The sequence below is a fragment of the Grus americana genome, chromosome 17 (genome assembly GCF_028858705.1).
Source record: "Grus americana isolate bGruAme1 chromosome 17, bGruAme1.mat, whole genome shotgun sequence".
In the NCBI taxonomy this organism is placed as follows: domain Eukaryota; kingdom Metazoa; phylum Chordata; class Aves; order Gruiformes; family Gruidae; genus Grus; species Grus americana.
The window spans coordinates 17,523,324-17,544,775 of NC_072868.1; the positions used below are offsets into that span (position 1 = coordinate 17,523,324).

At 39.5% G+C, this 21,452-nt stretch overlaps 1 protein-coding gene across 6 annotated transcripts in view; it reads right to left on the bottom strand.

Annotated features, from left to right (window-relative positions):
* Positions 1-4,227: 4,227 nt before the first annotated feature.
* The window catches only part of SLC9A8 (solute carrier family 9 member A8), a 29,508-nt gene continuing 12,283 nt past the window's right edge, over positions 4,228-21,452 (bottom strand). For 5 of the 6 annotated variants that reach the window (XM_054845474.1, XM_054845476.1, XM_054845477.1 and 2 more), the window contains 12 exons: positions 20,760-20,861; positions 20,036-20,070; positions 18,815-18,958; positions 17,392-17,530; positions 15,422-15,527; positions 12,425-12,541; positions 10,816-10,898; positions 8,974-9,085; positions 8,287-8,507; positions 7,026-7,172; positions 5,652-5,779; positions 4,228-5,555 (listed from right to left, as the gene is read on the bottom strand). In XM_054845474.1, coding sequence (XP_054701449.1) covers positions 5,672-5,779; positions 7,026-7,172; positions 8,287-8,507; positions 8,974-9,085; positions 10,816-10,898; positions 12,425-12,541; positions 15,422-15,527; positions 17,392-17,530; positions 18,815-18,958; positions 20,036-20,070; positions 20,760-20,861 — 1,314 coding nt within the window. In that variant the 3' untranslated portion in view covers positions 4,228-5,555; positions 5,652-5,671. The remainder of the gene's footprint in view (positions 5,556-5,651; positions 5,780-7,025; positions 7,173-8,286; positions 8,508-8,973; positions 9,086-10,815; positions 10,899-12,424; positions 12,542-15,421; positions 15,528-17,391; positions 17,531-18,814; positions 18,959-20,035; positions 20,071-20,759; positions 20,862-21,452) is intronic. The other variant, XM_054845475.1, reaches the window with a different exon arrangement.

The following is a 21,452-nucleotide window of genomic DNA, read 5'->3' on the forward strand; positions in this document are numbered from 1 at the left end:
TTCAGACCATGATGGGCTCGGGGACATGGTGTGGTCCAGCCACTGACACAGCACGGGGTCCCTGCTTTGCTTACCAACCCCTCTGCCCTGCTGCTTTGTCCCCTGCTAGCTAAAAAAATACTGCAGTCCAGAAATCACCTAAAAGAGATAGGAAAAAGATCTGAAAATCCCCTTGGTCCTTTATTACTCCAGGAAAACTCCAGATCGGCATCTTCATCTTTAGTTTGGTGGAGAATGCATAACATTGAGAGCATGTAATACCAAATATACTTTAATCTACATTTATAGCGATGCTCCTGCTGCTGGGGAGTCCATGCAGTGGCACTGCAGCCATTTAGCAAAATCCAAATCAATTTAATTAACTACTTGCACTGTGGCCAGGCCAAACAGCAGGTCCAGGGTCCCTCCCCTGGCACAACCTGGGGCTGCCATAACCCAGGTACTCCTACCTGCAAGGCTGGACCTGTCCTCTGGGGCATGACAGGGCCAATGCTGATTTAATCAGTGTCCTCAGCTGGGAATGGTGCCATCAGCTGCCACCAATTACCTGAGGACAAGAGTCCCCTCTTCTCCCAGCAAGGGTAGCTCCGTAGCAGCTGCTGGTGGGGTGAGTTTGGGGCTGTGAGGAGGATGGTAGCTTTGCCCCTTGGGGTTGAGGTAGGGCCTGCAGTAGCTGCTGTGGTTGGGCAGGGTTTGGGAAGTGGTTGCTGGTTGTGAGAACTGATTTCTTTGGCTTTTGGTGCTGCTGAAGCCTGGTCCCCAGCTCTGAGCTGGGTGTGAAGGGGGAATTGAGGTTGCAGTGCTGTGCTGCTGCTTGGTGAGAGCCTGGTCCCGGTGCAGGGAAGAAGCCAGGGCTGCCTTGATTTGGGTTTGGTACCTGGGCAGGTGTGCAGTGGTTGCTGTGCTTCCTGCTTGGTGCTGCCTGAGAGCACTTGTGCCTTTTACCAGTGATGGCTTTATTTTCAAATAGCCATCATATTCCAAATATAATCAACATCTTGAGGTTGAAGATGCTAAGGCAAATGCAGACATGTATGCTCCATTGATCTGTACATAAGAAATACATAGTTACCAGTAGACCAGCTTGAGCCAGAAAACCTGCAGCAAGAAATCTTTCTCAAGGAGAAATCCCTTCCCGAAGGCAAGCTGGCAGATGCCAATTACAACCGTAAGGCAGTTTCAAAAGGTAGTTGGTCCGTTCTGGGATTATTTTCTGCCCAAAGTTCCCATGATTTCACATCTATTGGTGTCATAAAATTACTTTGCCCTATACAATCAGGTTAGTACCAATAACCCTTGGGGTTTCTGTGTTCTCCCACTGACAGTACCATAGGGCTCGGATATGCAGTCTGCTCACTGTGACTCTGTTAATAACCTGCAAAGCAGCAGCATTTCCAGGAAACCTTCTCCTTTGCTGCCTTACCTTGAAAGTAAGCAGGCGAATGATGCGCTCCTGCCCCTCTCGGGAGAGCCTCAGCCTGGCAGTTTAGGTTTGAAAGAGAATTTAAGGGTGAACTAAAGCAGCCGGTGTGTGTCCACACACTCATGCTGGGGACATCGGCACGCTCTTCAAATCAGCATTGTGTCCCACCAACCACGGCTGCATACAGGGCTAGACCCTGGAACAATGCAGCATCCTGCAGCTGGCTGTGTGATAGCACTGGCAAAACGGATGGCGTGTGATTTGAGCCTCTGTCTTAATTTATTGAATGGCTTCACCCAAAGGCTGTCCTTTCCTGTGTCCTCCAGACCCCAGGAGCAGTCTCTCTAGGGCCATGTTTCACAGCGGTCATGGCCAGTAAAATGTGATTTTTACATAAATGAAGCTGAGAGCAAATGTCACAAATTCTTCTGCGACTTCCCCCTCTGCTCCTGTCTGGACAGGGGGCTCAGCTAAAGGTAGCAGTGGTTAGATTGTCTGCAAACATGAACCTCCGGGAAAAAAATCTGCCCTTTCAGTTTAATTTCCATTAACACTGGTTCCGTGAATTGGCTCTGCAAGGACAGCCTCACCTCAAATGAGGTGACTGGTGCCTGCTGTGCTCCCCTCAGAGCCGCGCTCAGGCTGCAGGGACGTGCTCTACCGTTCTGCTTGGTTTGCAGTTTGCCATGGACAGAAAGAACAATTGGATGTGCCCCGTAGCCAGGGTGCCTAAACCCAAATGTCCCCCAGAGCCTACCGCAAGCTGTGTTCCACTGCAAGACCATCCAATTCCTGTTCAAATTAAAGTGGGCATCACTGATGAAGATCCCATCAGCTCAGAGAGCTGCCCTCAGCCTGCACCACTATTCCAAGTAGCGGCCAGTGACCCCTTGCATCCAGACCCTTTGTACCTCCAAAATGGGCAGGTGCACAAAGCTGATGGTGCATGTTCCCCTCTGGTGTCAGTGCTCTGACTGTGTCATCTCCTGTGGCCCCATTCTTCCTGAAGGTTGGGCAGCCCTCAGCTCCAGCCTGTGGCACTGACCTTTAATCACAACCCAATGGGTGGAAACCTCTTCTCTGGGATGGGTGACCTTGCCTACAGGCTGCACAGTCGCTGGGAAAAGGCAAAGGGTGTTTAACAAGCAAACTTCTTAAAGCTCTGGTCCTTCTTTCCAAAGGTTAAGCTCCTGAATGGCAGATAATGACTGCTGCTTTCAGTCCTTTTATGGCAGCTTTTAGATTAGGCTGTAGAAACAGCCTGTAGGTGCTTTAATGTTTAAAATAAATGAGTGTGTCTTGGTGTGGTTGAGTTAAAAATAACGTCTTCATCATGATGAAACCAAGGCAGGGAAAGCTGGAGGAGTTTGCTGGTGAGTCACGAGCAGGCTGGGGTCTGGCTCTTGGGCACCAGGGGCAGAGGTGGGGCTTGAAGATGGTGCAGGCTGAACTCAAACCAGACCCTATGGTAATGATCACTTCATCCGTGACTGTCACACAGCTGTCTCAGGATGCAAGGTGCCCCCAGACACATCACTCTGTGGGGGACACAGTAGTCATGGCATGTCTGCAGGAAGGACACGCTGGAGCCCCATCGCAGGCTCCATCATGTTTTATGGGTGAGACCTGGGAGCTCTCCCAGGCTGAGCATCGGCTGGTGGCTGTGTGGCAGCCCTGCCCGGGGACAAGGGTCGCATGCTGCCCCAAGCCCAGTGGCACAACCGTCCTCAGTGCAGCTGTCCTGATGGAAGATGAAGGGAGTGGGGCAGGCAGGGGCATCCGTTCCCTGCCTGGCACAGGGGTTGCTGTCAGGCTGGCCAGTCTGATCGTAGTTTTAGTAGCCCCAAAAATCAAGCAGCTGAGGGCCACTTTTCTAAGCATATTACTTTAAGCAAAGAAATCCAAGCTGCGAAATGACTGTCACAGAAAAGTCAATGTATTGATAAATGAGTATGAAAATTGGTCACTATGGTAAAAACTTCTCTTGGTTCCAAAATAAGGAACTTAGTGCATATTTTGAGAGAGAACAAAGTTGTCTGAATTCCAAGTTTTGACAAATGTAGTATTTTCTTAAGTTTTAGAATAGCTGCTTTTAAATTAAACCATCCAAATCTTCTTCAATTTAACTGCTGTAAAGTGATTTCATTAGTTCTAGCTGTGTCAGTCAATTGCTTCAGTTTAATGTGTAAAATTATTCCCAGCAAATGGCTCTCATTAGATTTTGGCATACTATCACTAATTGCCAGCAGAGGGCAGGAAACTATCAATTTACCTCGATGGATGTTATCAAAAGGCTGATCTATTGGTACAGACCTTTACTCATTTCACAGGTGGCCTGTTTCACCAGAATAATAGAAATTAGAGGCTATTTTATATTTCAGCGTGACTGAGGCATCACACTAAGCCCAGTGTAATAGCATCTAGATCAATGTACACCTTCCAAGGCGTACATGACAAGAGAAGCTCCCAGAGACCTTCCAGCCAGCTCCTGGGCTTAAATGTTCAAGTTGAGAAACCTAGCAAGGCTGACAGGTAACTAAAATGTAATTAAGTCTGCTGTTGTCTAGAAGGGTGAAGAAAAGGTTTGATTTTTACACAGACCCTCTCCTAAGGATAAAGCAAGCACTGATTGCTTTCTGGTCAACACCAGAAGCTGAGTTCATGCCCCATTCGGACTCCCACCAGTGCACACTTCAGCTCTGGGATTAGCAGGGAAGTTCTTTGAACTCATGGGGTGGGAAAAGGGGAGAAGGGAGTCCTGCAGCAAGATGTGTTATTTTGAAAAACTGCTCAGACAGCACTGGTTTAGGATTCTAAATACATTCTTGAACTTTTATTCCTCACAGCAGGTAAGCAGTTGATTAAACACCTCAGTAGCAAAACCAGACCAAAAATATAAGTCTCACGCTTTTAGAAACAAACGTGCACTTGCATGTCAGATTTATGTGCAGAACTACAATTCACATTTCAACAGTGAATGTGGAAATGACTAATGAGGAATTTGGGTTTGCAGTGAGAGCAAACCACTGCATGTGTAACCACTGCAAATGTGTAACAAACACTGTGTGTCTGTTTAGGTGTATGCAATTTTGAGCAAACAGACTAGGCCGTGTAGAAAAAGTGAGATGACACGGCTGATTTTCAAATACTGTAAGCAGAAGAGAAAAATCATATTAGCAAATAGGACAGCTTAATGAAAGCTGTTTGGCACTTCCCAACTGAGGCTGCTTCAGCACTGTGCAATATTAAACTTGCTGTACCTGGATTAGATTTTGAAGACCCTTCTTCCTCATGTACACACTGCTTTTGCTTCCACTAGAATTTAAAAATTCCCCTAGTGAATTCTGGAGTGTTAGGGACATTTCATGAATTAGGCAAAACAAAAGCCGCTCTTTTCTAAGATTTGAAGCCAAGTGCCAGCAAGGAGCAACTGCCAATTACAGAAACCCAACTGCAACTCTCTTTAGCCAAAGAAAAAAAACACGTTAAAAACCTAGAATTTCAAATGCAGTTCTGTACTGTGTCATACAATCCCCCACTCCCCCAAACCATGCTATAATTAGTACTGTGGATTGAATACCTCAGTATAAAAAAAAAAAAACCCAAAAAAGCCCATAAAACAGAAATAGAGAATTTCTTAAATGACAAAACCATTAGTTTTCAGAGATGCCTCCTTGTAGGTGCAACATCATTTTTTGCATCTTCTCTGGATTCATAATGTGCAAATCCATAAACTATAGATTTATTCCAGTCAGATTCCCTTACTAGTGCTGAAACAAATTCACAGTATAAACTGTCAAGACACTCCATGCTGTGAATGAATATATATAAAAAAGTAAAGTGCAATTCATTCTGTTTTGCAGAGTCATACAATGGCTCTGTATTTCAGCATATGTTTACAGCAGATTTTGTAATAGAAAGAAGACACCCCCCCGTTAAACAATGTCATCATTTTGTGGCAGACATTCCTGCTTTTCAACAGGCTGCATGAAATTTGCTATGCTGTAAAATCTGAACAAAAGGTTCTTCATTCAGTCCAGTGTCTGACACTTACGGGTTTCCATTGCTGACCAGTAATATCGAGCACAGTAGATCTGCAGTTTTGTACCTAAATGTGTAGCACAAGACATGCCTGAAATGAGAAAGTTCATTCTTAGCTTTCCAGCTTTTGTGCAGTCAGACTCTTGATACTTAAATCCTCTTTCTCATGCTTTAATGATAAACATACTGCACTCCTGCCCCAGTCTGCTATAGCAGCTCTTGCTCATCATCTTCAGATCCTGAGGGTCCTTGTCGTACCTCTTCATACCATTTGTTTGTGAGAGTTTTCATCTGTATTCGCCCGTGATGCAAGTCCTAAGGCAAAAGGAAACCAGAACAGTTTGTTACTTAGCTACAACACTACCTGTGTGTTAGAGCAAAAGAGAAATACTAGTTTAACATATTCCTTAAGAAATAATTCACTCCAGGTCTCTTAAGCATGCAAAGCAATTGTTTCCTATGAGAAAATATTTATCCAGTGTTCAATCAGTAATTGTTTCCACAGACAATATTTTTGATGACATATTTTTACCTCTGTGTTCTAGACAATCCTGCTCTGTGGGTTTCAACAATCCTAATGCTGTCTGGATGGCATGGATTTGAATCTTGCTCCTCTCTACATGTTCCCAGGGACAGTGGGAAGCTTGTGGCCTGCTTTGGTGATTCACATATTTATTTCTGTAGCCTTTGGTTGCAATCTGGATGGCAGCCTGAGCTTTTGGCTACCAACTACGAATCAGATGCATACTCTGGTCTCTTGATTCCCTATTAGTTTTGCAAAAAAAGCCTTTAGCTTTTGTGGAAAAGTGCTGAAAGCATTCTTTTGAAAAGTACAAACCAAGAGGAAAATAGTATGTTTGTGCAGGCTAGGAACATGGAATGTGCACACTTTACACAAAATTATCAACTCCACAGCAAAAATGCTTAATTCTATGGCAGATTTGAAAAACAGTGAATTATACAGCCAAGGATTCTCAGGTTTCTGAGACGTGGAGTGAAAATGGCATAGTATTTACACCTCTCAGAGCCACTCAGTGTTAAGTTACATGTTCAGTCAGGTGTCATTTTGCATTTACAGCTTCAAGGTCTTAAAAGTGAGGGCTGCAATTCGGTGCATATTTCCAAGATAAAGACTGCACTCTGCAGAAAAAACACAACTCCAGAATTCACAAGACCACGTACAGTAACAGGTAGTAACTTTGTGTGATAGCACTTTAAAAAATGCATGAGTGGCAACAGCCTTTTCTAGCAACAGTAGTAGCTAGTGACTCCTGATACTCTTTATGGTACTCTGCAAGATTAAAGGCCAGTTCAATAAATCCATAGAGCTTTTAAAGTTTAATTGTGGTAGCCCTGAGAAATGCTCATTTAATCCAATCTGCAATTTTACAGTGCAGCTTTTCATTACAGCTGCTCTACATATGCATAAGTAATACATTAGATGGCTCACTGTTCCTGATGTAGAAGTTGCATGGCTACACTATGAGTCTTGTATGGTACAGAGTGAAATGACAACCAACTCTACCACAGTTTCTTTTCTTTGAAAAAACAAGAAACTTACTTCTTGTGTGAGTCTTCTGGTGAAGAAAGGATTCAAATACTTGGCATCAAACCACATAAACCCTTTGAGGTCCTGGCGTTTTATGTACTGGGCTTCATATTCCTCCTCTGTGAGCTCTGATAAATGTTCAGATTCTATGGTATTTCCCTAGAAAGATCACAAATACTGGAATAACCTGAGAAATGTGGCAGTCATCCCTCCAGCTTGCTTCAGTCCCCTGCTCTGTGCTCTCCCTTCTCTCAACCAATTCCCATGCTGAACAATATGCAAATTACCATCCCAGCCTACCAGGGCTGTATGAATCTGTCCAGCTTCTGATTCCTAGAGCCACTTAGCTTCCTTTTTCATGCTGAAAGGTAAAAAACCTCAAATGTTCCATATTTTCTATTGTTACTATTGCTGAGAACAGATTTCCAGTGTGCAGGTTTTCTCTTGTGATCTGGACAATCATTTTATTCAGCAAGCACCACTAATGTCATTGTCTCACTGAAAACAAGCCCTGTATCAGAACATACTCTATCCCTGTGCTCTTCCTATACTGTGTCCATGTAGAGAGAGGTATGTAAGATAATTCTGAAGACTGCAAGCTTTCTGAAACCTTACACCAAGAGGAGCTGTTCTTCAGATCCTACAGAACTCCACTCTACATGTATTGTTCGATGGTTTGGGGAAAAACAGGCCAATGCTCTTGTTACATTACTCTGTTATGTTCCCCAGCCTTTTGCATGTGACGTTTCAGACTGGCTCTTAGTTTTCTTCAGTACCCTTAGCCAGAAATTGCTTTAAAATAAAACCCAGCCAGAGGGGTGCTGTTGTTACTACCTTCTCACGGCCTTTGCTTTGACTTTTTGAAAATAATCCCCATCTGCCTTTTATGATTAATTCATGACTCACACTGTACTAGCTACCTTCCCGCTGCATATTACTCAATCCTGTATCATCTGCTTTATGCTTCTGTAAGGGTTACTTTAATTTGTATGGATCAATTTATAATTAGATTGAGTTAAGAGACTATATCTCCTCCCTTTGTCCAAACATTTATTTTGTGTAAATGCTAACGAAGCTTTGTCTTTGTGATATTTTAAAATTATATTGCTTGGCTTTTTCCTACCACCTTGGCTTTTTCCATTACTTCCATTTTACTTTTTAATAAAAAAATAATACACTAGTCTTGCAAAATGTAAACAAGAAAAATAATAAAAAAAACCCAAACCAAAAGAAAAAAACCCAGCAAACCTCTGAATAAAAAACCCAAACAAACCATCTTCTCTGTCTTGCTAAGATTAATGTCCTTCTTGTTCCTCTTGCGTGCTTTGGAGTCCTCAATGTCAATCAGTCTGATGAGGGGCATGGTTCCTCCTCCCAGCAGCAAAATCGTGAACAGTACTATGATGATTGTTGTTGTCCCAATGAGCTGCCGCTTCTCTATGGGTTCCAAGCCCAAATGTAGGCTGAGAGCATAGGGAATTGCACCACGTAAACCTTGTCACAGAGAACAGTAAATCAATGAGGAGTGAATCAATAGCTACATTGGTCCTCAGCATCCTGGTAACTCAACAGGAATTCTCCATCTTTAAAAGATTTTTACAACCCTATACCATGTCCCTTTACCTATCATTTGTTACAACCCTAAAATGAATCTGAGCTCTTCAGATACTGTTGTTCAAACTGTGAAGTTGCTAGACCTAGAAAGAAAAGCAGACTCTTTCCCAAAAAGCTTTAGTGGGGATCACCACTGCATAGTCCTCTAGCACAAAGGGGAAAGAGAACGTATCTATCACACAAAGGGGAAAGAGAACGTATCTATTGCACTTGGGCTTGAGAACAGTGCAAATGTTCAGCTGAGTTTTGCTCCACAGATGGGAAACCAGTTCTTCCCAGAGTAGCCCACACGATGGAAAAAATAAAACATTTTTTCCAGTTCTCCGTACTTTGAGCTTTAACTTACCGCTAAACCACATGATAAACATCATTTTGGGGGTGATTTTATGATCACGGAAAAAGTTGAGTAGGTAGGAAAGTGGGAAAATATTCACTGCTCTACCAAACAGAACAAGTACCTGAAAAACAGAAATAAAAGCAAAAGACCATTTGATGTGTTACGTTCGCGCAGGTTTGTACAGGGTAAGGTGAATACGCTCTTTTCACTCACAAGTCTTGTAAGTAGGTGTGCTGCTAAACTAACAAAAAGAAATCTTCTCAGCATAGGTCAATGTGGAATTTAACTTTTTAAACATTTTGTCTGCTTAACTGAAACTAAGCCAGACTTGTCACTGACAGAGACCAGACACTACTTGACTTATAATAAATAAATGAAACCCAAGAAGTATTCCAAGGAGACCAAGAATTACTTTCAGTAAAAGTTCTCCTCAGTTCAGGTCCTTTAATCATTCCCTTGGTGCAGCAGCTAAGAGGCAGTAAGATATTTCTATTGTCTCCCCATGGACCAGTTCCTCAGAGAAAAAGGCCAGAAGCCAAACAAACAGCATGTAATTGCGTTCCTCAACACTTCTCTGGGTATGGTTATAAGAGATACCACACACTGAAGCAACATTTTAAGGGGGGGAGGGAAGTACTATTGATTTAATGGCAGACGATTAACAAATACAGTGAAAACTAACTCAGAAAAGCAAAGGTTTTCACAATGGCATTGCTTTTAAGCTCCACCACAAACAGACCTTGATAAAGTAAATATCCTAGAATTAGTCAGCAGGATCCTTGAAGGGTTGTGCTGTTTTCCTTTATGAATCACCCCAAAATTATGCAATTTGCATTATGCCTGCGAGGACAATGCCAGATAGAAGGAAGTATCACACCTTAGATATATATTAGATAAGGAAGTTGGGTGTAATGCAGTGAGAGCAGTTCCCCATGCTGATATCACCATTGTAAACTGTAGATAACAATTCTGTCCTTGAAATATGGACTAAAATGTGCTAGTATATGATACTGTATGTGGCTGGAAATGGATTCACATCTCCCTCTTTTGTCTTTGCAAAAGAGAACATGCTTTTCATGTCTATATTAAACAATTATAATAGCAATAGATGTAGGTAACCCCCATGTGAAACACAATTCAAAGTGCCGCTACATAAAACTACATGGAAATACAGAATGAAAAAAAAAATTAAGGATAGATTCAAAGAATGAATACACATTGCAGAAGGTTTGAGTAAGGACTTCCTCTGAAGAAGGTGAGCTCAGAGTGAAGAAGTAACGTATGGACTAAATTAGTTCATGTAAACAAACTACAAAGATGTATGAGAGAGAAAGACTCAAAAGCTGCAGTCCTGGAGAGATGAAATGGAGCAGAGTTTGACACTAGTTTGCACTGTAGTTTCTATGAACAAATCATTCGTATGAAGCTAGATATGCATAAAACCTCAGGACTGTTTTCTAGTAAAATAACTTCTGCAATAAAGTGGCATGTACAATAATCTCAACATCTTTTGAGATTTCTTTCATTTTAATAAATCAAATAAGGTCAAAACAAGTAAGGTTCTTTTCCTTGCTTTTAATAATCTTATACAGAAGGGCTTCAAAATAACAGCAGACTGGAATCCCTTAAAGATGACTGATGTCTTTGTGCACCAAAGTGCTGAGAACAATAATAATTTCATGCTATTAGTGAGAGTTATCTTTTTGCAATATAAAAAAATATAAACATATTTTCATAAAAACCTATAAAGCATAACAACTATTCTAAAATACTTTAGCTGTAAAAGTGTTTCCCCCCTACCCAATACCAAAAAACACATCTAAACAAGTATGGAAGAAAGTAAATACCTACTATGCACCAGATGACAAAGGACATTTCAAACTTGTGAGGAAAACTAAAAATTGACAAGCCAAGAAATGCAAAAACACACGTTTCTGAAAAAGAGAAATCACATCTTAAATAAACAATTCTATAAAACCTTTTCTACTCCTATTATAAGTTACCATACATGGTACATAAAATATTATTTCCTGATTTCTGAATGCACAAAATAGGCACAAAAGCCATTATGCAAAAGGCCAGATTCTTCCACTCACTGTCACTAGACAGCACCTTAGTCTGTGTGCATAGGCTTTTTTCAGCTGTAAATCACTAACGAGTATGAACAAAGCCTTGTTCTAAAGACTAAGGAATTTTTTACTTGAGGAATACAGGACAGGCCGCAGAACACAAACTACAGGAACAACTACTACTGACTTCTGTAGCTTTGAATCATTCTATATAAAACTGAAATGTCAGGCACAATCTCATATATTGCAAGTAGAACAATATAGAAAGTATTCAATTCATTAAATTCTTATAAACAGCAGCAGTTCATGACTGACTTTGTAATAAAATACCGAACTGTATGATCTAACAACCTTTGTATAGTCTAACAACCTCTTGAAGTGATGTTTGCAAATCTGAAATAGTACCAGCACTGCACAATGACTACAGTAATCTAACACCAACTCATTACCATCAGAAAATCGCAGAGTCAAGATGTTTCATCAGTTCACTGCTGTCCTAGCAAGGTAGGTTCCTTATCATCAAGGCAGTTAAAACCAGGATGGGTTTGGACAGAGAGTAGCAATATCTGAGTTATTGCAGCATAAAACATTGTTTGGTCATGCTTTGGGTACTGGCTACTTACATTTGCATGGTCAAAACCTCCTGCAAACATGTACGAAATTGCACAGTATCTAAAATAACTCCTTTCCAGTGACTTGAATGAATACATAGTTTTTTAGCATTTGTAATAGATTAAGACCAAACCCTGATGAGCTACTGGTGCTTAGGTAATGAGTGGTTAAGTTTAGTTTGCTGCAAGACCACTCCCTGACCATATTCCAAATGCATCTTCCTGCAAACAATACAGAAAACATTTATGCCATCCCCTAAAAACCAGGGATATATTTGTAATACAGAAGCATGCCATTTCTTTCAAAGTTTGCCATGTAAAAGGAGATGGAAAGGCTATGGGATTCTGAGCTGCTTGTATCACTACTTCCAAAAACTTAGCAATTCGTGAAGCTATTGTTTTTGCAAGTAGCTTTTTACATACAAAACCATTTCAAAAAAACCTACTAAAAGTCCATCTCCTAAAACTAAAAATAGACCAGAGGAACATAGGAGTCAGAGATCTCTATTCGGTTATCAATCTTGTAGCAAATCTTAGCAGGAGCCCACAGGATGGGAGAGAGAGATTTACTGTATGTTTTATCCAGTATGGCAGGAAAGGTGACTTTTGACTGCCTTGCAGCCTCCACTATTAGGAATTCTTCTCTGAAATACATCTACCACTAACGTACAAATGACTACAAGAAAGTTCACACCTCTGCTGCTCCCATCAGAATCATAATTTCAGGCAAATAAAATTTTAAACCATTAGTATTAGATATCAATAGTAGATAGCACCTACCACACATGAAAGCAACAGTTCTCAGTGTCTGCTGCATTAAAATCTGTGTAACCGGGGACAAGTTATGGTGTGTATAGTGAGACATCACGATGCCAGAGAAGAGGATTGCCATGATACCTGTAGATAAAAACATGGCAGTCAACAGAAGAGGAATAGCTTGCACTGTGCAAATATTTGTGCTTATAGCCCTTACTAACACAAAAGCTTATGAAGCAATAAGTGGAGTTTCTATCACCATTGTTATTCATATTTGTCTCATTCCACTGGTCATATTAAATACTAGGAGGTCCAGTCTAGGTCACTTGCAACCTAGAATAAATCTCTGTTATGTCACGTTTTCCCATAAAAGTGAGGGAACTAGAAAGCCAATTCTCGAGTGTTCTTCCTACTTTTCACTCTCCTAACAGGTAGAGAGGTGAGATCAAAAGAATAAAAACAATTTGAGAATAGCGGGGCTAGAGAACTGTATGATTCAGTTCTCCCAGAAAGCATGTCATTCTTTCCTACCTGCTGATCAGCCAGGCCCAATCACTCCACCAGGAGTAAGACCAACAGGGCATGGCTGTGAATCCAGTCCAGTATGGTGCACCACATCTAATACCATAAAAAATTAACAAATAGCCCACACAGGTGTACCTCCAATTTTCCATCAATCTCAGAATCAGAAAAGCTATTGAGACTTGAGAATTCAGGGCAAAAATTACCTTTGTAGGAATCCTAGAATCATTTAGGTTGGAAAAAGACCTTTAAAATCATCAAGTCCAACCGTAAGTGAGGTGCAGCCTGATACGTAGGGCCTGGAAGGAATGCTACTGTGCAGAATGCCCCTTGCCTCTAGCAGAAAGGGTCACTAAACCATCTGCTATAAGTTACTACAGAGATTAATCTCAGCTATCAGCTATGGGAAAAGCCACCAAATTTTCCATTACAGAGTTCAGTTGCTCTAATGACATGCACAGCTTGGACAGAGAAACAGCAACTGATATCACAGCCCAGAACAGTTACCTCAGATTTCACTGTATTTCACAAATCTTTGATTTGTGTTAGGGATTTTTTCCATCTACCTTGCTTCCTACCTCTCGGTTATTTATGGGAAGAATCTGAATTTCAACCTATTCCACTAACTGCTCACGACATATCACAGATGGTGTCAGTTGTTCACTGTTCATAGGGAGCTGGCTATCTTAAAGGAAGTTTTAAGCATTTCCACAGCTGCTGCACAGACTTACACTTGGAAAGGATGTCATTTGAGATGATGGTTAGGATTGTGGAAAAATTAAGCAGTCCACTTGAAGAATAACTACAGTGCTCCTTGTGAGGAAATAACTGACCAAAATTGACAATATAACCCAGAAGAAATCACTTGCAATGCAGATCTTGAGAGGACAGGATGTCATGGGGGAATATGCTGCTTTGTCCAAAACAAAGGAAGTTTAAAAGACTAGAAGTATTTGGCTGGAGGTACGTGCCCAGGAGCGGCTGAGATGAACGCAACTGGAAGGATGAGAATAGCTGAGGTACAGTGAAAAGGATCCTTTGTTTGAAACACAGACGTGACCTACCTAAGGTCATTCAAAGTTTGTATTTCTTGAGAAGTCATTCCTGAAGGCACTTGAGCAAATTACAGAGGTTGTCTTTACCTCTGTAAAATGATAAAGAATCTGTATCATTCTGAGAGTAACTAACTAGGAATCTTACTGTAAATTCATTTTCATTTTATACCGACATACAGATGTGTTGGTTATATAATGCAATGGCACTGTAATTCTGAAAGTTGATTATGATTTTATATTAATAAGCAATATAAATTAGAAATAGAAAAAGGCCACATGCTAAGACCCTCCAGAATAATCTTCTCACAAGGCAAAACTTGTTTTTACAGCAATTGAAATATTTTAACATATCAAACTGCTTGCTCAGGCTTCATATAATTTCATTCCCCTACATATGTGCTGACCTATACACACATACAGGGTATTTCTGGATGCAAGTGGGCAGAATGGAATGTTTGCATTAGGATCTGGATTGTGTAACTACCATGATTATAGGCCACATCTTCATACATATTAAAAAATACAGCTGCACTGACATCAGTGAAGGTATGCTGATATACACTGCTACAGATCCATCCCAAAATATTCAAAATATTCACATTAGTTCACATGTACATTTTCAGAAAGTCTGATTTCATACCTGCACCTCATTCACAAGAAATCTAGTCCTGCTACTACTCCTCACAAACTTGTTACTAATCTTATACAGTCCAAGTTGTAGAGCAAATACATCTTTTAATGCACTAAAAAAAAAACCCCCAGCAACCCAAGGAAAAAAAAGAGGAGAAAAAAAAAAAAGAAGAAAGAAGAAACAAAAACCCCAAGCAGACTCCCTAGCTATTTGAATTATACTAACTGTTGCATCCCTTCCACTTTCCTGTGAGAAATGAGACGGAAAGGTGATTGCCTTAAAAAACTACTTAAATCAGCAAAGGTCAGAGACATTGGGCATCCAGCAGAACTGGACCCTTTCTTTGTACTTGATTCTACAGAATGATGAACGAAGTTCACCTGTAAGCCTCTTCTCGGGGACTTTAGCAAAACTTCTACCAAGTATTCAAAGATATATACAACACTCACTGGTCTCAGCTCAATGGCACTGAAGGACAGGCAGAAAAATGGCGACAGGGTAGCAGGCTGGACATTATCTAAGTTAGCTGACATGACTGAGATCTACAGCGTGCAGCTGAAATTTTAATTCTGTGTTAGGCAGAGTTAACTGGGGAGAATACTAGTATTTACATTGGCTAACTAATGCTTATGAAAACCTGGATTATCTTTTCTACACTTTTATAACACAAAGTAGAGAATAAGTATTTCTGCAAAGTAAGAGCACAGGTTAAATGAGAAAACAAGTAAAAAATCAGGGGCCCACTTAGACACAAATAATACCTACTCCCTAAATTTATCAAAGAAACTGGCACATACTCATTTTGCTACTCACCTGAGAGTGAGATACCCTCTGCAAGTCCATAAGGAAGGTAAGCAAAGATAATCATCATCCCAAACTCTAGGGAGGGTGTCTTCCTTAAATCAATGTGCTTTAGCACGTACACACGAAAATGTTATGGAAAAAGTAAATAAAAAAAATTTCAAAGAATAATTTAAATCTGTGTCATTCTATTACAAAACAATGATTATGCTTAACATACTTATCTACTGAATAGCTAATAAAGGCTCCACATTGGCCTTTGACTCAAGTATGGAAAGATTAGTAATTTCTTTTGAGGAGTGTTTCTTATAGGAGCTACTGCTGGTGGAAGTCTATCAGAGTGGACAGACCTAGAGACAGAAAAGATCTCCTATTGATATACCTGTACAATACTGATAACAACATGCCAGATTGTTTGTTTGGATCTTGAAGGGCCATTTCGCTACATGTTCAGTCTTTGAAATCTCTGCTCCAAACTACTGCAGAAAATCCACAAAGAATCATTAAACAGTAAAGGCTTTTCTAAAAATAGGGGAGAGCTATGTAACAGAAAATCAAAAGTAAAATAGCTCTCATTTGTGTTTTAACAAAAATAATGTCCTTTTGATACTCAAGATATTTAAAACTTACTTTACATTTGTAGTCATAAATGTGGATATTTGTCAAGGGCCGCAAGTTCTGCTTTGCATCTCATGCACAGTTCTGCAGCACAGCTGCCAAGTACAAGTAGATTTTGCCTCAGACAACATTATTTGCCACACTAAGCATGGAAGCAATCTCCTCTGTTCAGTCACTAGACTTCTCTTTACTTTCAAATAGATATGACAGATTTGCAGGAGTATTAACAGTGAGGAATATTCCTTCAATCACATCCTTGCCTTAAGACTTAAAATACTCCATCTACCATCTTTGTTAAAATTCAGAAGATTAGATGCCTGTGACATGGAAGTTCAAATTCCTCCTGGGTCACAAACCAGCAACAACCTTCAACTATATTTATCTGCTGGCAACTAATAAGAGATGTTCTTTGCTGCATTGAAATTGTGCATGTTTAGGGTAAATCCAATACTTTGAGGCACAAATAACTGTAAATATGACAAATAAGCTGCTTTTCTCTTTGTCTTAATATCATTTAGATATCAGTGAAAGAACTGTTGAACATCTGTCTCTCTCTTTTGCAGTGATGTATGGAATAATTTAAAAGTTCACGGAATCAGGCTAATGAACCAAGAAGGGAAATATATCTATATTTAATCAAACACTCTGTTCTTGTTATTTACAGAGTGCTTAACAGTATGTCCCAGACGACACGAATAACTGTTGTACAAGCCTAGCACATAAAATTACCTACAGTGAAGTCAGAGATAACATTAAACAAGCTCTGAAAAGTAACAAAGGTGTCTGACTTACAATGAACATCCTTCCTTATCTCAGCAGAGAAGCTTCTGGGTTGTTTAGCAACCAGTTCATGGAAGTGGAAGAGGCAAAATATAACTCAACGTAAATCCAAATAGAACAGTATCTGTATTCAGCTGCCTGAATATGATACATAGGGACAAATGAGTTGGTCTGACTCAAAAGCCCTTGGGAAAGGCAGCTTTTTTTTTCTTTTTAATTAACTGTTTTATGTATGTAAAAAAGGAACCATATGCTTGTAAAAATGGATCAGTATTGAAATGGAATTAGTATATGAATTTACAAAACTATTACAATATTTTATAACACTCCAGTGCACATAAGCTATTATACAGCATTTCAGACCTTAATTATGTTTATAAAAATTTGATGCAACTTTTTAATACACATCCATGCACTCTAACATAAAAACAAAATGAGCATGAGAAAATCCTCAGCCAATAAAATAATGTCTATTAAGAGATATCCCTTAAGAAATGCTGGAGAAGATGAGAAAGAAAAATACTAATAGAATGTTGAAGTTCACCAATTTATACATGTGCATCACCAAAATTAAAAAAGGATATTAATGCAGAAATAAGACCAGTAAGTGTGCCAAGCGCCGCAGAACCAAAGAACATCTTAAGAAAGTATCCCAGTGCCTGTAGAAAGGTTTGCCATCCACTTACATCTGACATATTTTCTCTTGTCAAACCTTCTGCTGTGCTAGATATAATTAAAAATTAAACAAAAAGAAACGGTTATAAATTCTAAGCCTGAGTCCAAAAATACCAAAAATCCTCTGAGAACAAAAACAACAACGACTTCCATTTCTTTGTTGCTACCACTCTTAAAAGGCTTTCCTGTGATATATATAACGAGGAATGTCAAAAGACGTTAAATCAAGTCTTAGTGTAATCCCCAAAGGGAAACCTAATTCTGCTAAAAATCTGGAAATCCAGCGTTGCTCTTCTGAAGAATCCCTAGAATGGCATAAATAGGCTATGATAATGCCGAGTATTACAAAACAGTTTTCAAACTTTGTAAAGGAAAAGAAAACACATTTTGCAGTGGTAAAAACTCAGGGCATGAAAAAGAAAAGAGATGGATTATGTGATCCTTGGAGAAGAACAAATGAATAGGAAGACCTCTCATCAAATATTTAGGTGTGAATGAGACACAAGAAGGTCACTGAAGAAAAACAAAGAAGCTCTTAGGAGGAACAGGGAGAAATCTCTTTGAATTTCAGGACTATATTTCATAGAATTCCATGCAAAGAAGATATGGATTCTAGTGTTCCTTTTGACTTCACGGTCTTCCATAAAAGAACCATGATTGTATTAAAAGCAATTAGTGCACTGAAAATTGACTCTAACTTCACTATCTTCTATCTACTCCTTCTATACATTCATAGTCACATCTATTGACTTCAGCAATAACATGAAGATATATCAATATTTTTTTTACTCTTTCAGCCCCAAAGAATTACCATGGGCAAAAGACAAGGACAGCAGATGTTGTTCTTCCCTGTGATAGCCCCAAAATAAATATAAAACTATTGCATGGATGTTGATGTATCCCTCCTCCCCCAGCTGAAATGTGATTCAGGGTATAAGCCAATGATACAAGAGACACAGCTGCTTATTTGGAAAGGTAAATATTTTTGTGTAAGTGTGAAAGGACACATGTTGGTTTTCTGTTGTCAGGACCCTCAGATGGAAAGAGAGCTGGTAAACATGTGGACTTAGAAAGCAATCATTTATATGGGATCAATGACATGAGGCACTGAGGTAGTGGTAATAAGACACCCATTTACTGTCTTCTATCTATGCAGTTTATGTTATGGATTGCTTTTAACAAAGAAGGATCATGCAAAATTTAGCTTTACACCAGAAATACATGCTTTGTTCCAAATGGAAATGGAAGAATTACTGTATATCTAAATAACTAATTAACAGAAAATAACGTGGTTGCTGTTTCCACAAACACATGTAGTTCAAATGCACTTACTTGGTCAAGACAATAGAGACTGCATCATTGAGAATGCTTTCTCCAAAAACCAACATGTTAAGTACAGGATCCACATTGAGGGCATTAAAAATGGCAATAGTAGCCACAGGGTCAACTGCAGATATTAAAGAGCCGAATGCAAAACTGGGAGAACATAAAACAAAAAAGAAAACTACATGAAAGAAAAATATGTACCTAGAAAAGTTATACAAACAACTAGTAACAAAGATGTTATATGTTATAGTATCTACACAGTGAAAAGGTTTGATGTCTTCCCATTCATAAGAACCTGAAGTGACAAAAGGGAAGTTTTTGTTTTTCATTTACTGATATACCAAAGAGAAAAGTTGTTATCCAGCTGCAAGAGATACTGGAAAAATAACTATCTCCCAGCTCTCAATAACAGTATCAGTGTCTTACTCCAACTAAATAAAAAAAAATAAATCAGAGGAATGAGAAACCAAACAACTTTACAGACACAGCCCAAACCATGTATCCTACATGCATATTGTTATCTGTTCAGGAGTACTAGAGAGGAACATTTAAAGGGAACTGCTAAAACTTCATTTGTTTGGAATCCAAAGATAGACAATACAGAGACAATGGGACTGCTCAGCTTTGGAAAGCCAAACACTGGAACCAAGTAAGGAAGATTTCTGTTGTTCATGCATGTTTCACTTGTTATGTTTCTTGCTTGCCACCCAATTTATTTATGGATTTTAACAGAAAACTGCTGTATTGGCTATACAATACACAATCATCCCAAATAAACCAGGAACAAACTTTATTTAATGGTAGGGTGGTATACTCCTAAAAACCTGATCAGATCCTTTGCCAAGTTCTTGAAAAATCTACATTAGTGATACCGAAAAACTCATTCTGTCTTTTAAGAGAAAATTTGGACAAGGAAGTTATGCCCATATCACATATATTAATACCAACTAATCAAAGTTTACATATTTTAACTTTAAAGGTTGGCAAAAAGCCTAGTATTTTCCCTGTCTAGAAAAGTCACTGAGCACAGAATGCTATTTGGAAATAAGGGTGTAATAAATAGGGTTTAGAAGTGTTCGATCTATTTATTAGTTGCATACACCATGTTGAATCTAAGCAATCTAAACAATAATCAGAAGAGCTGGCTAACTACAGTGCATTTCCCATATAGATTTATCTTGAAGAATGCTTCATTTCATATACTACACCATTTCCCCAAGAGCTTACCTGTCTGTCATGTTGAGTTTATAAATTACATCAGCCTGAAAGAATAGGTAAAACATAAAAAAAAAAAAAAACCACAATCAACTGTGTTTTTCTGCTGTTTTTAAAAATGAAACTATTCATCAAATCCTAAGTTTGTTATTATGAAAAAAGTCACTGTAGTGACATTACCCAGTCTAACACTGCATTCCAACAGTGATCTACTGCTGCAATTCTGGTCACCCAAAATCAGGGAAGACCAGATGAAACTGGAACAGATACAGGTGAGTACAGTAACTAAGGCATTCAAAGGAATGGAAATCTGAGAGGCAAAGAGGAAAGTATGGATTGTTTGGCCTACCAGAATGAAGTCTGAGAGAAAACATAATCATCTATGTTCTTATCTAATCAATGGGGAAACACTAAAGCAGAGAAGTGAAAAAAATTATTGACAGAAGAACAAGTAAGCTTAATACTGGAGATTAGAAGATGGCTCTAGAGAATACAGACTTCCAATGGGAAGATAGAGTAAGTAAAAAAAGGTAAAACTCAACTCAAGTCTTAATTGCTTTTAACATGGAGTATGCTATATCTATGGAAGGGATTAAATAACATTGCCTCTGTGACAGCAGAGAACTGGACTTTGTGACCCAGGAATTCACTTTCACTATGTTTGCCTGCTCTTGAAAAATGGACTTTCAAAGAGCAAGCTAGAAAAACTTAAGTGCTTCAAAGCAGTTATTCTTACCTGGCCCAGGAAATAAATTCCTCCACCTACAATGAAAGCTGATATTGCAGTGCCAAATACAGAAAACAGAGTGATGGAACCGATGTTCTGAAAAAAATTACCCTGGAACACAATAATAAAGTAAATTAGTGAAAATTATCTGTTTGGGTTTGGGTCTAAATTAGATTCTGATTCACAACTGGGTTTCTGATCATAAAGCTTCATTAGTTTGGTTCCAGGTACCCTAGGACATACATCCACACCACCTGCCTAAAGACCCTGATCTCTTGAAGACAACAGCAAATCCCTCTGACACCCAGGACAGGAGGTCAGTCTGGTACCCTAACAACAAACCAATCCTCAGGTGAATAGCTGGATATTCACCAGCACTTTGACACATTCTCCACCTGACAGAACTGTAAATTAATCTACCTATTGTAGACAGGGCATGTGAAGAAGGCTTGTAAGCTTCCCAGTTGCTAGTTCATTTCTCAGGCTGTGATTTTGTACGGAAAAAATCTTCAGTGTTGGTACCAGTTCAGGATATTACTATCGCCCACTGCTCACACCCTCTCCTGCAGCACAGCTCAAGTAGAAAGGCAGCACACAGGGAGGACCAGAACCAATTCAGCCAGGACTAGTGCTGTGAGAATGTCCATGGAAACACAGGCTCCCAGGCAAAGGGTGAAAACCCTTGTAAACATTTTCCTCTTC